The 15,237-nt window shown below is 44.0% G+C and overlaps 1 protein-coding gene across 1 annotated transcript; it reads left to right on the forward strand.

Annotated features, from left to right (window-relative positions):
- Window positions 1–1,418: 1,418 nt before the first annotated feature.
- Window positions 1,419–5,194, forward strand: twist2. The gene is made up of 2 exons (XM_030344277.1): window positions 1,419–2,226; window positions 4,636–5,194. The coding sequence occupies exon 1, from the start codon at window positions 1,663–1,665 to the stop codon at window positions 2,155–2,157; it is 495 nt and encodes a 164-aa protein (XP_030200137.1). The 5' UTR covers window positions 1,419–1,662; the 3' UTR covers window positions 2,158–2,226; window positions 4,636–5,194.
- Window positions 5,195–15,237: the final 10,043 nt, after the last annotated feature.

Below are 15,237 nucleotides of genomic sequence, written 5' to 3' on the forward strand. Positions count from 1 at the left end.
TGTCACTTTGCATATATAGCCAATTTAAATATGACTTACTGAAACATTACTTCGTATTTAAATATAACTTTCCGAGAGCATGTCGCCATGTGCAACGCATTACGTCCCGGGGTATATATGAATGAGCTTAGACACGTTACAGTGTTTGACCCGTGCTGAGACACGCCAGGTTGGGTATGAAAGGTTCTGGCTCCGAGTGTAAGCGCACTGACATCCACTATTAGGCATGCAGGCCGGAACATTGTGCAGACCGCTGGTTCCTACAGTCGAACATTCAGGGAGAGAATGGTCGGGGTATGACCCAATCTACCCAACCGGGACTCGTGGCTGTCGAAATAGTTGTGCAACGTTGTGAAAACGTAAGAGCACTCCCCAAGCCTGGCAGTCCACCAACCCCTTTCTGGTCATTAACGTCGGCTCTGATGTAAACCGTAGTGCTATTCGCGAATTTCACGCGGAATAAATAGTACGAAACAGTATAAATAAACAAAACATATGAAATTAAATTGAAGGTCAGGGGGGAAGATGACTTCATTGAACATTTTTTAACATTAAATAAATATAGCCTATCGTGTGAGAAAGCTGAAACTCAGCATGGCAGCGAAGCAACGACTAGAAACGTGAGCACTGATCGTTATCTCCTAGAAAACACGCACCTATACGGAGCAATGCTCAGCTGATCCGGACGCTCTGCGTCACACGGCGCGGCCTCCTCAACACGAGCCACCTGGGACGGACCTTGACGTCACTCCCCCTGGTCCACACTGTGCATCCTGTGAGATCAACAAACCTACTTTTGAATGGATTATGGATCAAGGGTTTTAAATGTGCTCCGATCTGTCAAACCTGTTTTAAAGGCTAACAAGGCACACAGGAATAGTGGTGCAGTTTAAACAAGGCCTCGAATTGAAATTGTTTGATATAGCCTAAAGGCTATCTATTACCGTTAGATTATTTTATTTTTTAAAGCAAAACAGCTAGGCTATATCATATTAATATCATAATAATTCATATAACATGTATTTATGTTTTTATTTAATAATACAGCCTATTTTTGTGCCATCGCTGATTTGTTTATTTAGTAAATAATTAATTAATCATGAAATGTTAAAATGGCATTTAATTAATGTAGGCCTAATCTTAATACTTGCTACAAATGTTTTATTTTCTAAATTACTTTGAAAGGGGTTATTTGCTGGGACTCCAATTATTTATTTAAATACCAGCCCTAATAAAGAGAAATAATAAAAGGATATTTAATAACGATGCATCATTCAGAACTGCGTTGCTCCCACACGCGCTGATTCACTTGGCCTCGGCGTGTAACCCAAGCCTGGTCCCTCCTGTTTATTAGTCAGCCAATCAGGGAGCAATCCTGGCTCCCCCTCCACTCAAACAACTATTTAGCATCCGAAACAGGGATAAAGTTCCCCAAAAAGTTAGGAAAAAACCTCCTGCTAGAGCAGACCAATGCCAGACCTACTTTAGAGCGTAACGTACGCGTCCCGCGCGCCTCACCTAACGACGCAGACTTCTCTCGGTCGGACCTCCAACACCACCACCTCCATCTCACCGCCTTCACTCGGATATACTTCACACACCACGGCTACGAAGGTGGACGGCGCGTTCTCCTCCCTGTCCCTGCGTTTCTTCAAGAGGGAAATGGAAGAGGGCTCGAGTCCCCCGATGTCCCCTGTGGATAGTCTCGCGAGCAGCGAGGAGGAGCTGGACGACAGACAGCAGCAGAAACGATTCGCGGGCAAGAGGAGACACGGCTCGAAGAAGTCTATCGAGGACGGCAGCCCCGGGGCCGTGAAACGCGGCAAGAAGACGAGCCCGAGCAGCACGCAGTCGTACGAGGAGCTGCAGAACCAGCGCGTGCTCGCCAACGTGCGGGAGAGGCAGCGCACGCAGTCGCTGAACGAAGCCTTCGCGTCGTTACGCAAAATCATCCCTACGCTGCCGTCGGACAAACTGAGCAAAATCCAGACGCTGAAGCTGGCCTCGCGATACATTGACTTTCTCTACCAGGTGCTGCAGAGCGACGAGATGGACAATAAGATGTCCAGCTGTAGTTATGTTGCGCACGAGAGGCTCAGTTATGCGTTCTCGGTGTGGAGGATGGAGGGCGCGTGGTCTATGTCCGCGAGCCACTAGCAGACCCCCCCAACCCCCCTCCACCCCCCTCCCCCTCCGCGCGCGCGGGCTCGTTACTATGCCACAGCGGTACGTGTCCTGCGTTTGGCAAAAAAGTATTTATAAAAAAACGAAACAATTATCATTTATCAACTATTTAGCAGTTGTATAGATAATTATTACATATTAATTTTATTTTTTATCATATATTAATATATATATGTATACATATTATTATTATTATTAGCCTATTATTCTCACATTATTCTAAAACATTGTTAACATTATTTTTCCATTTCAATAACCTAAAGGTAGATGTCTTCATTAGGGGTGCGTTCACTTTATCAAATTGAAGATCAAAGATTACGCCCAACATGAGATGTAAAGACACTGCTCATACATGCATACCTTTCAAAATATCAGTCAAACATCCACCTGATTAAACAAATAGTGCTAAACTATATCACGAAAGTAAATAGACATCAATTGCTCTGTAAAATCGTTCAAACTTTATTTTTTTCGGTCAAACGTGTCATGTTCGTGAGAGATTTCACACTGCTGCTCTGACAAGCGAACCAACTGGCCATGTCCTGCTCTCCAACGACCTGAGATAACCCACGCGTGTGCCAGACCAAATACACTTCAGTCTCCAAAAACCTGTTCCTTTCTAGGAACATTAAAAATGTTTAACCCAAAATTAGTGCTGCTACAGACTGGTAAAGGAGACTAAATAGGCCTACAATATTCAAAGACGTGTATAAATAGATTGGAAGCGTTCTGTTAAAATTAATAATGTAAGGGAACTTTTCAAGCAGCCTACGTCAAGTCCAAAACATTTGAGTGGTTTTCTCTGACCGGTTGGCCTCCGCTCAGGCGCGGTCAGCAGCTGGGGCTCACACTAAGATTCCTGCTCTGCAGCTTGGAAAGTCATTAAAAGGGGGAGATGTGATTATTGTGGAGGCCTACCGCGCTTTAGCCCCACTCTATGGCTTCAATTGACAATTTAAAAAACGAGGCATTCATGCATTCACAGCTCATTTATGTTTCCAATGAGGGGCTTTTCCTGTGTGAGGAACCGCAGCAATGGGAGCTGGACGGGACCTTTACAGATTCCAGAGCCCGGCTCGCGACACCCCGAGGGGACCTGGAGGCCCCATGACAGACATGTCAGGGATTGTCACGCTATTTTGCACGCCTCTGCCTTTATTATTATGGGGTTTATTATTGTCAGGGCCTAAGCTCTTCGCGCTTGTTCAACCATAGCCCGTCCAGACTCTCACTTTCACACATGACTTCTCTGATAGAGAAATCTGATAGTGATTGTGCTTCAGTTGTTTAATTAGGCCTATTCATGTGTTTAGTTCGTGTTGCACGTTTGCAAATTAAAGGCCTAAAATCGTAAAGAGATGCGAATTCTGCAAGTCTCTTTCGACCACACTCGTTCCGTTCTTGTTCCAGACTTTGTTAGATTAATTCGACCTAAAAAATAGTCCAAAATAATGTTCACTACTGTTAAACAATTTATTATATGTTTTAATTGGAGCAATATTACTTTGTTCCAGGTTTATATGCCCAGGGGGGCAGTGACTGCCTGCGACAGACCTTTAAAATAATACAAAATAATAGCCTTTTATTGTTTTTCTGCATGGTTGGGCCTTATTAGCTCGTAAGGAAATATTTGTAGTCTTATAAACCAGTCTTTGTGGCTATAGAATGGATAAATAATAGGGTCTTGATAATGTAATTATGGTCATTTGTAGGGAATGTGAGGCCCAGCCGGAACAAACATGCAGGCTCAAATACAATACAAAAGCGTTCTATAATTTAAACAATAATTTAAATGATCTTCTTTCCACGCAATATGCATGATTTGAATTGTATATATCATATGAATTACAATTATCTAGTAAGTATTTGTTTTTGACGTTTAAATGACACCAAATAAGACTAATGTTTGTGAAGAAAAACATAACGCAAGTTTTTACTTGTTTGCAAATTGTCTCAGTGACATAAACATTGATCTATCAAAACGCCACCATTTCTTTACATATCCTGTGAATAAAGCAAACCCCAAAATAACTCAAATAATACAAGCCTACGATACAATCTTATAATTCAGTGGATCGGAAATGCGCGCACGCACACGCACACACACACACACACACACACACACACACACACACACACACACACACACACACACACACACACACACACACACACACACACACACACACACACACACACACACACGAACACAGCACACACAGGGCTTTTCTCTCATGTGCAGATGGTTTTACTTAAGAGTCTGAGGGCTGATTCGCTAATGACTTCCCATCCACCGAGGATGCCAGGGACCGTAGGAATGTCAACATCACCACCTCAAACACGCGTTCTAATAGTCCCTATTGATTTATAGGAAGTTTTAAACCCTGCATCACAGTAATAACGACATATTAACCTCGGTTGTGTGTGTTTGCTTTTGTGTTTTCATTACAGACTGTTTACTTCCACAAAGATTGAAGACCAATGGAATTATTGAAGAACCCAGGAACCTCAAGGCGCAGAGGGACGTAGTGTGACACACACATGCAGACTATAGATCCCTTTGGACGCAACTGACACTTTGGACTGCCTGGAAAACGGGGGGTAGTCCCGGGACAGACTCACATGGGCAGGCCGGAGCTGTCCCTCATGTCTGACGCAATCTGCCAAGCCATCCACAAGTATTTGGTTCGTGTTCAAAGACACGGAGGTATCATGATAGAGAATATATCGATATATATATATATATATATATATATATATATATATATATATATATATATATATATATATATATATATATATATATATATATATATATATATGAATAAGATGGGTGCATGTTTTGTGGTAAGCCTATTCGTTTATAAAGGGACAAATGCAATTTAGAATCGTTAAGTTCTTGAAATACGCTGCATGGATTTTTTCATCGACCTTCTTTGGCAAGTCTCAAAGTTCCGTCCAATGTACATTTTGTTTTGCTTATTTATTAAAAACATATTTTTGAACGAGATGTATTTGAACAAGTTTTTCTATTTTATATTAACTTCCATAGCCCAGTAGCCTAGCCTATTTCTAATGGTTTTAGGATTTCCCAACACCACAACTTATTGCACATATAGGCCTAAGCCTCTTTAAACAAAGAGGGCTATTTGTACTGAAATAGACCAAATTAAAACAATGCGTTTTTTTGATACACTTTGATCAGACTGGACCATCCTTTCTACGGAATGTGAAGTTTTTTTTTTTTTTTTTTACGAGCCAATGACATGGGTACAGCAACTGGGTTTATGTGAATATGTTTTGGGTTCTTCTGTGTTCTCCAACCCACGAAAAACACTCTGGAAAACATACTCCTGGGTGTGAGTTTAACGAAGAAATGCAGACAGAAACGGCCATAAAAAAAGACCTACAGCTCATTGACAACAACCGAGGAAATTCGAGCCAGTTTCAAACCCCAGCCTATGAAATGCTTGTCCGCTTAAAGCTATAGTATAGGTCTAATCATTTAAAATAGTGAGGCCTGCTGGGGGAGCCTTTAACGAGCGGGGGCGATCCACCGCAGATAAGGACGTTGCCTTTAAACCAAGCATTAAACCTTAAATACTCTTTAAAAAAAAACATTAGACATTGTTCAGCCTACAGCTCATTTCACGAGACGTGCTGATATTAAAACCCAAAATATATGCCTGTGGTTAATGTTGGCACAATGCCACTTCTGCTGATTTCACAACGATAGGGCCACTTCTCTAATCTCCATCTAGAACTACCTAAACAAATAGATTATTATGCACACTATAATGCACATTTATTTCAGGTCTACTTTGAGCAGCCTATCCTCTTTATTATTTTCAGATGGATCTACCTTTGTCGTTGCTCATTTTGATTCGGCCAATATAATTACTATTATATTTAAAATATATATTCCGTTCCAGTCTGGCTTATCACAAAGCAGTATTTATGATTACCATCTGCAAATATCAAAATATGGGTATATTCAGATATGAGCTATTAGATTTTGACCGGAAACACCTGCGGCTGCAGCCATTATCCCGTATCCGGTCTCCAAGATGTGGGTGGAATGCGGCCGTTGATCCAGAAGAGCACACATCTGCATGTACAGTAAAGACTCTCTACATGGCATCACCTCTGGTGCACCTGTGTAACCTACATTCCTATCACAACCAGGCATGGTGGAGATATTCAAATGGAATGATTCATTCTGTGGATGAGGGGAGGCCCGAGTGAAGGGATGATCATGTCATCTCTGGGCCCAAGCCAAGACTGAAGGGCCAATTCCCTAAGCAGGACTCAATATGTGTCAAGTTTCAGCCTAGCTACTGAATAGCACGGACCACCATTTTTTATAAACACAGCTAACCTATAACATTAGCCCTAATGTTAAACGAGTTTCCATGACTTCCTATTTTCAACAACCACAATAACATTTGCGTAGGCGGTCCGAACGAAAAAAAGATATTGCTGTTGGAATGTGGTTTCAGACCGTATTCCACTGAAGAAAGGGTGGCAAAGACTACTGTGGTTGCTGTGCACTGTGCTCAACACACTTTTCCTTGGCTTCAAAAAGTTTACACCGTCGTATAGTTTCACTTTTGGTCAAAAGTTTTCATTTCTGTATGGGCAGTTTGCCTAGGGGACTGGTTGACCAGATATGCAAATCCTCTTAAAACCTGAGCTGAAAAACATTCTGGATGAATGAGCAGCCTGAACAGGTCCTCCAACAGAAAGTATAATCTCAAGGCTGGACTTGACTCGGTGGTCTCGGCGTTAACCATTCCTCCATATAGCCCACCATGGCTATATATATAAGTCATCTTGATAACGCCCTTTATTCCATGCTCAAGTGCACCGATCAGGGGCCCGGGGCCACCGCTCCACCACCGGCTCGAGAGCTCCAGATGTTTCCCGTAAAATCAGACGGAAAAAGCTACAAAACTTTAATTTTGCAGTAAAATTGGTATAGAGTAAAGGTTTGTTCACGGTGCGCCTTAAACAGAATGTTGTGTTTGTCTGGTTCGCCTGAAATCTAACGCTTATCGACGCCTTTGTGGAGGTTGGTGTCGGCCAATCAGAGTCGTTCCTTTTCCCGATCCTTTCCCGGCCAGGTGAGGAGAGTGCTGTGCTCGCGCACAAAGCACACGTGCCTCAAATCTTGCTTCACAACCTCCACTGTGAATAGGATATTTGCGTGTGTTATAGGCCTTCTGGTTAGGTTACCCGCTTCTGTGGAAATATTTCTTATAGGGAAACCTTTTCAATTGTTGTGAAAAACCATATGTATAGTGATCTGTCAGAGCCATGTAAAAAAAATCTTGGCCGACTTTTTCCCTTTATCCTGAAGTCAAACAACCAGGATTTGGAAGTTTATTATTTTAGATTACATAGACCTTGATTAGAAGGAGAAGTGTATGCAACACATTTGGCATAACTCGGTCGACATGTTGTTTTTTTTGAACGGCATATTGAAACAGGTGCAGAATATTGTTCAAGGCCTCAACGTTTATTGGGCCCGGCAAAAACCTTTGCGTGTCCAACTAAACAGAATGACAATCATTTAATTTGCCATCACACACAAATGTGATTTGGCGGGATTATCGCATGACTAGCCTAAAGTCGAAGTGACATCTGTGTAGTAAACAAGTTTCCAGGCACAATAGCACGTCACACAAAAACATTGGCGGACGTTGAGTTGTTGAATAGATCCGGAGAAAGGGAAAACCGCCAGGTTCCTTTTGCTCTTTTATTTTGTTATTCCTCCCCATGCTTTTCATCGAATGAAATCAAAATGTAAAGTGAACAAAATCCTTCTCCTTCTAGGCTAGTGCTACGACTACTACACTATTAATAATCATAATGTTACCAACAATTATATTGTCGAAGTGCCTATTATATCACAGGTAGGCCGAGCGGCCTAATATAGTCAATGTGACCTTTAGAAAGCAATCAAATAGACATGACTGCAGACCTAGCTATGAAAAAGGCTTTGTCACTATGGACATACCTCAGCCATTGTTTTGACTCATAACAGCGAGGAACATCTTCATCATCACCGCTCCTCTTAATCATCATTGGACCTAACGTCCCCTCCACCCCTTTTTTCTCCACTTATTTCCATTCCTTTTCTCCTCTCATATCCCTTCGTCCCTCCCCTCCCCTCATCCCCTCTCTTCTCTTATCTGCTTTTCCCTCTCATCTCCATTCTGCTCTCTTTTCCTTTTCAATCCCCTCCACCTCTTTCCTCTCTTCTCTGCATTATTCTGCCCCAACTCCCTCATGTCTCCTCTCCCCTCTCCCTTCCTCCTCACCTCATCAGAGGTCCCTCCAGGGACAGAAAGGTAACACAGTGTTGCTTCAGGGGAGGGCAACATCTGTAAAGATGTGTGCAAAGCAAACATTGGAGGAATGCCTGGGTGGACCCGCCAGGGGTAAGGAACTGGTAGCACAGCACTACCAGACAGGCTCATGGGGAGAAGGAAAATAACGATAATAAGGAAATCCTGATTGTGAATATTGTCACGTAAATCCTAGTAAGGCAGGACAGGGCCTTATATAATGCAGAAGGAGGAATGTGATTGTTCCCTTCAGGATTGGACAGGAGACAGTGGGAATAGCTAGGCTAAGAGAGGTTCATGAATTGAGCCTTATTCAGGCTATTGCCATGCAGTTGTCATTCCCTTACATCCTACAATCTGAAAGCCATTTAACAGTTTCTGGAAAATATATATATTTTTTTTTGACAAAGCAATATATGAAACATGTAGCAATAGCGGATATCCCCCTTTCAGAAGAATCTCCCTCTCTCGGGCCTCTGGCTGCCAAACCCATGTAACTTAAACGGATATCTCTCCCTCCCAAGTATGCTTGGAAGTCCCACCCTCTCTCTCTCGCCAGTAGCCCACATTTGAAGCCCCCTGTTCCAGGACCTCTGTCTTGTGTCGGGTACGCCGGGGAGCAAGGTGAGGGAGGAACTAGCAGCCGTCAGTTTGGACTTTATGACACAATCACAAAATGCTTCTTGGTAATCTTTGTTCAAATGCAAAATAAGTAAAATGTTGCAGTTTTTTCTTCTTACGCAGTTACGCTTGTGGTGTGTTTGTGTAAAACAGAGAAATATAAAGAGCACACACACACAATGATTTTCACCTGCAAACTGCGTTGATCCTGCCCCACACCTCAGCCTTCCCTTAGAAAGATCACTCTGCTTTGTAACCCCCTCCCCCACCACCTCCCAGTCCCCTACACCTCCCCTCCTCCCCATCCTGCACTCCCTTTCCCCACCAACTCCCCCACTCCCAACCGCCCTCATTCCTCCCCGCCGGGTGTCTGGGGGCCTGTCACACCTTCTTAGGACAGGCCGTCCGACCGTCCTCCATTCCTCAGGCTGGGAAACCCGAGAGCCCCCCCGGTCCGCGAGTGGTGAGGGGGGGTGCTGTGTTGGTGGCTGACAGCCCAGGCGCCCCCTGCTCTTTGCATCAGCACCACGGAAGGCCCCAGGGGTCACCGGGGGTCACGCCAGCGCAAGAACCACATCGTCTCACCGTTTACCGCAGGAACCCCAGATTCTCCCTCACTCTGAACTGAAACACTGAAATACGTTTATGGAAATAGATAGATGGATGGATAAAGATACAGAGAGATGGATAAATAGAAAGAGATCGATGAAGATGGAGAGTTAGAGATACACAAAGATGGAGGGGTAGAGAAGGGAATGAAAAAGAGATAATGGAAAGTGAGACAAATGGAGAGAGTGATGGAATGACACACAGAATGACACATCAGGACTGTACCTGATGCAGGGTCCAATCACAGATCATCGGGTCATCGACACGCATCTGAGATCTATGTACACTGGTATATGAATATATTTATATATATATATAAATATCCCTCATTCCTCAATCTCAATCCTCCGAAGGAAAGACCTACCACCATAGCGTGCGTGGGTGCATAATGGACCAGTGTAGCAGAATGTGTGGACCAGCCGATGCGGTGAAGCCCTCCGCATGCGATCAGGCCTACAGCACAATATTCATTGTCTCTTCCTCCCTCCTGGGACCTGCGGCGCCCGAGATGTGGGGGAAGCCAAAGCTAAAACCCTCTTGGGGGGGGTGGGAGGAGGGGGATATGGATGGCCCTCTCCTCTCCGTTCCCGGGTTCTGCCCGTGTTTGATCTGCATTCTCACAGGGCCCACAGCTCCTCTGTAGCTCCTCAGACAACACAACCAACAGGCGTTCAATGAGTCGAAGGGAGGAGGGGTTCTGTTTTACGGTCAAGTCTTTCAACAGAACTTGCCGGGAGTTATGGGTGCAGGCATGCAACCACCCACAGGGTCACGCTATACTCTGGTTTACTTCTAGTGGCGATACATTCCCCGTCGACTTCAACCGAATCAAACCGTGATTTAAAACATCCTCAGAGGCATGGAGGCTACACTCATTGAACGCATTGTGCGTTGTGTTATTTTAGAAGGCTGGATTGGACGACTGGCCACAACCCACTGGCCACACGCTTTCCACATCTCACCAAGGCGGGCCGGCGCCCAGCTGCGCAGACCTCCTTGTGTTTCACCGGCCCCCTCCACTCACACTGATTGGCTGACAATAGTCTGAGTGGTGGAAGTCTGAACACAGGACAGGATAAGCAAACATCAACATATTGAAATAAACGCTCTGGATCAAATTGGGACCAGGTCTCAAGACGTTTTTGGGATCTTTATTTTGAAAGTTAATAGGGTTTAAGAGTTGAAACGTCTTAAGAATTTGGTGACTGAGTGGTTGCGTTTAATACAATAGTAGATTCAACACCAGAGGCATTAGTAAATGGGATTTACTTGAAAAAGAAACTTATTATGGAATTAAAGTGCATACGTCTTGAGATTCTAATAAACTGCTTGTATTTATTTTCCACATTTGTGTTGTGTTTTAGTTTTTCGGGAAACATTAGTCAAATTACACTATGTACCATATCTCCCTCCGTATCATGGCTCAGAGGAACGTTCACAATATCCCAACGTTTCATGTTGCTCAGTCCTGCTGTTGGTTTAACCATCTACCAGCATCAGTTTCATATAAAAATCAGGCGCAACAACAACTAACACTATTGATGGTCTAAATAGGGATGAAGCGTGAGTGTCATCTGTAATTAACCTCTTCTGCTCATCTCAGCAGCTGGCCGAAGCCTTTTTACCGACCTCCTAACCCTGCAATTAAAAGGACAGGGGTGAGCAGTGCTGAGTTAGATGAGGGTATTTTGTATGCGTACGGGTGGCCTGGTAATGACAGAGCAAAATGACACTGGCGGGGAGATGAGCAAGGCACCAGAGACACCACAGAACCTAGAATGTCATTGCGGGTAAAAACAAGGGAGAAAAAAAAAGGATTTTCCCTCTCCCTCATCTCTGTTCCAAACAGACATTCTGGGGTCTTTGCTGTGGGGAGGGCAGCGGCCATCTTTAGAGCGAGTCTCTGACAAGAGGGGAAACAAAGGTCACGTCACTGTAGCTCCGCCCCCTTCTCTCTCTGTGACCTGAACTAATGAGAGATGTCAGCGCAGGTCGTGTTGGTCGTCCGTTCGCCTTCGACAGCCATGGTGAAGGCTTCTTTGTACCATGAGCTGGGCTGAAGGACTCAGCTTGTCATAAAAAAAAAGACGACATTCCACTCTTTAATGTCACCTTTCTGCCGACCGGAGTAGAACCGACCAATGACCCCTGTATTTAACCGCCTGGAGGACGGTAAATATTGTGTCTCATGTCTGCGTTTACCCTGCGCCTTTCGGTCTCTCTCTGCCTCTCCCTCAGGGAACCTAGGGCCCTGTCCGGGCATTCCCCTGGTCGGCGTTTGAGGGCTTCGAACCTGAGAGATTTATGACGGATCTGCTCACAAAGCCTGACGTGGTGGTGGTGGTATTCACAGCCCCCACCCCCCCTCCCGTGGAGGCCAGACGTGTGTGGCCCAGGGAGTGTTTGCGTTGGGCATGTTGTCCTAACATCGGTTCCACGGCAGATCACAGATCCGCTACTGTTTATTTGGACACAAGGGATAACCTCTGACCCTTCTGAATGGGTTAGGGCTTATCTTCTTCAGAGCTACTGTTGGGGAGTTTGAGCTCCACTAATACCGCCCCCCACTGGCTGCAGAGAGAATATAGTGAGGGAAACAATCATTCTTAAAGGGCTGGTATTATGCAACCAGGTGTGAGTGTGATTAGCCATTACAACAAGCCGTTAGAAAATCTACCTTTTCCTGGGTTTTATTGGCATGCGTCCACCTAAATGTATGCTAGATAGATCCGTCTACCAGCCTACCCAGTGGACCGTAACAAATGTTGCTTATCTATCCATTATACATCTATGTGGACCAGTGGCGGCTGGTGATCAAAAATATTGGTGGGACACAGTAATAGACAGGGTCCCCCCCCCCCCCCATAAAAAATATTGAATTTAATAGATTTTATTTCCTGTATTCTGGTGCATTTTGGGGATGGCCATTTCCTATTACCTATTACCTACTATTCATTCAGATTCATAGCCTACATCCTGACTTGCAGGGCCTGGACAAGCTTACATTGCATATGCAGACCTACGTTATGGCCATTCCACCAGCCATTGCTATTTTACCCATTGTTGTTATTCTGATAATGAGACAAATCATGATCACTGTCCTATAGCGTCCATTTTTTGTGAGTCTCAATGTCTACTTCAAATGCAGTTAGAAATATGGGACAGTAGCTTCATTTTGTTTATATGCTACAGGCCGAAAGACAAAATTAATATGTAACTTACTTGCTCCTTTTAAGTATAACATTGCTTGGGGAGTCCAATTCCGCTACTGAAATGGGTGGAATGTGCTTACAACTCTGGTAGTTAGCGATCTATCTCTTCTCTACATGTAGTTGCGTTGCGCGAATGCTGCTGAGGGAGGTAACCTATTTGATTGATTCGCTGAATTGTCCAATGATGTGATGATAACAAAAAAGAAAAGCGACACCATTGGCCTTGGGCGCACACTGGTGCGACCCGAGAGCGAATTTACTTGCGCCAATGAAAAGCTGCCTCTGCTTGATAGACTGCAAAAAGTTAGCGAGCTCACATTGACTTCAACGTGGCCGGCGCCCCTGACTTGGAGGAGGTCTTTATTTCGAATGACCAATAACTAGCCTAGCCCAAATCATTGACGTTCAGACGCATTTAAATGGTTGCTGGCAGTGAAAATTATATCACACAATTAAACGAGGATAGACGCTATGTATTTTTGTTGATTTATTACGAATTGATAATAGTTGATTAATAGTTGGTAGATATATTCATGTGAATATTTCTCGGAGGGGCGAGAGCAAGAGAGCTGACCCACCACTGATGTGGACATATCCAAATGTGATGTCACTAAAACAATGGCTTGTAATGGCTAATCACTCACATCTGGTAGCGTAATATCACCCCTTTAACAACGATTAAAAATGTAACAATATTAATTATCAAGTCAATCAGGTTGACTTGAAACTTTAATCCAATGTCAATTTATTAAACTACATCAAGGAGGCCCAAGGGAATATGGGTAAAATCTGGGGAAATCATGGATAGAACCAAGTACCTTTCAGCTGCATTTGCTTTTGCTCGTATTTAGTCCAAATTATGGAAATACAAGGATGACAGGCAAAGGAATGTCTGCCTGTTCCGAAATCCACACACTTTCCCCCCTTAATACAATAACGACAACGGTTATTTTTTTCAAAACATGATACTTTATATTGTAGATGTCAAAGACAATATGTTAGAGCAAAAAGTTCCCGAGAAAAAAAAGAGAATTTTGTAACAGTAGAGCAACAAGTCAAAAAAAAATAACCAATATTGAAAAAAATGAAAACAAAATAATATGCATTTAATACATATGTAAACCTAGAACTGTAACTTTCTGAACCGTAGTGGTCATAGGTAAAACTGGCTTAAAGTGGACACCTGGGACAAAAATACATCAGGCTTCGGGTTTGAGCCCTTTGAAGAAGTCCAATCATGGTATAAAACACACATCAACCCCCCACACCACTGCCTGGCATTCAGACATTCGGCCGGTTCTGCTGTTGACCCTTCATTTATGTAGCCTCACTACAAAACTCACACCTTTCCTAGATAAATACAATAAAATCTATCGTCTGTGTGTTACAAATGCTAGAGAAAACAGCTTCGAAATGGTGTATGTTTAAATCTCAGCTTTATGGATTCCTTGTTTGTACAAATGAGAGCACATTCACCTAACACTGAAAACTGCCATTCCCTCGGTTCTCTAGGAGGGGACTCATTAAAAAACTAGCCAGCCAACAGAGAGAGAGAGAGAGACCAGAGACAGAGAAGGAGAGAGAGCAAAAGTGTTGATGCAATCTTGAGAAGGTAGTCAACGTGCCCTTCAGTGCTACATCCCATGTGTGGATGTGTGTTGGGGTACAGACTGACAGACAGTGCATGCGGACATACAAAAACATGCAAAAAAATTAGGGGGTGGGGGGGGACAAGAGGGAGAGAGACAGAAACAGAAAGTGGGTGAGAGAAGGAAATCTGTCCTTGTTGAAGAGTCGTAGACCAAAGGTAATGTGGAAGCCATAATAAAACATGTTTGTTTTTTGGTGGCACATTTGTTGGATCATCAGTGTGGTGAGACGGTCACCCTCTCGTGCCCACTGCACCGTCCGTTGATGGATCCCCATTGACTTTGAATGTGTACAGAGGCGCAATGCATTGTGGATCCGTGCGCTCTGTTGGAGCCTTCGGCGCCGTCAAAAAGTAGAAAAAAATTCAACTTTTTCGGCAGCGACGGATCCGTCATCCAATCAGATCACATATGCAAATTTAACCACTGTGACACTACTCGGGCTCTGACGACCCTGGAAAGCTCCCCCATCCGTCAGCCACGCCTTCCAACGTCCTTTGACTGACGGTGCAGTGGGCACGAGGGCCGGTTAAGCCCTTTTTGGGACTGGGATCAAGGGCTTAACAAATCACCTCATCTTGATTCAACCATCAGACAAAAAACATGCCTGGG

Source organism: Gadus morhua, chromosome 20 (genome assembly GCF_902167405.1).
Source record: "Gadus morhua chromosome 20, gadMor3.0, whole genome shotgun sequence".
In the NCBI taxonomy this organism is placed as follows: domain Eukaryota; kingdom Metazoa; phylum Chordata; class Actinopteri; order Gadiformes; family Gadidae; genus Gadus; species Gadus morhua.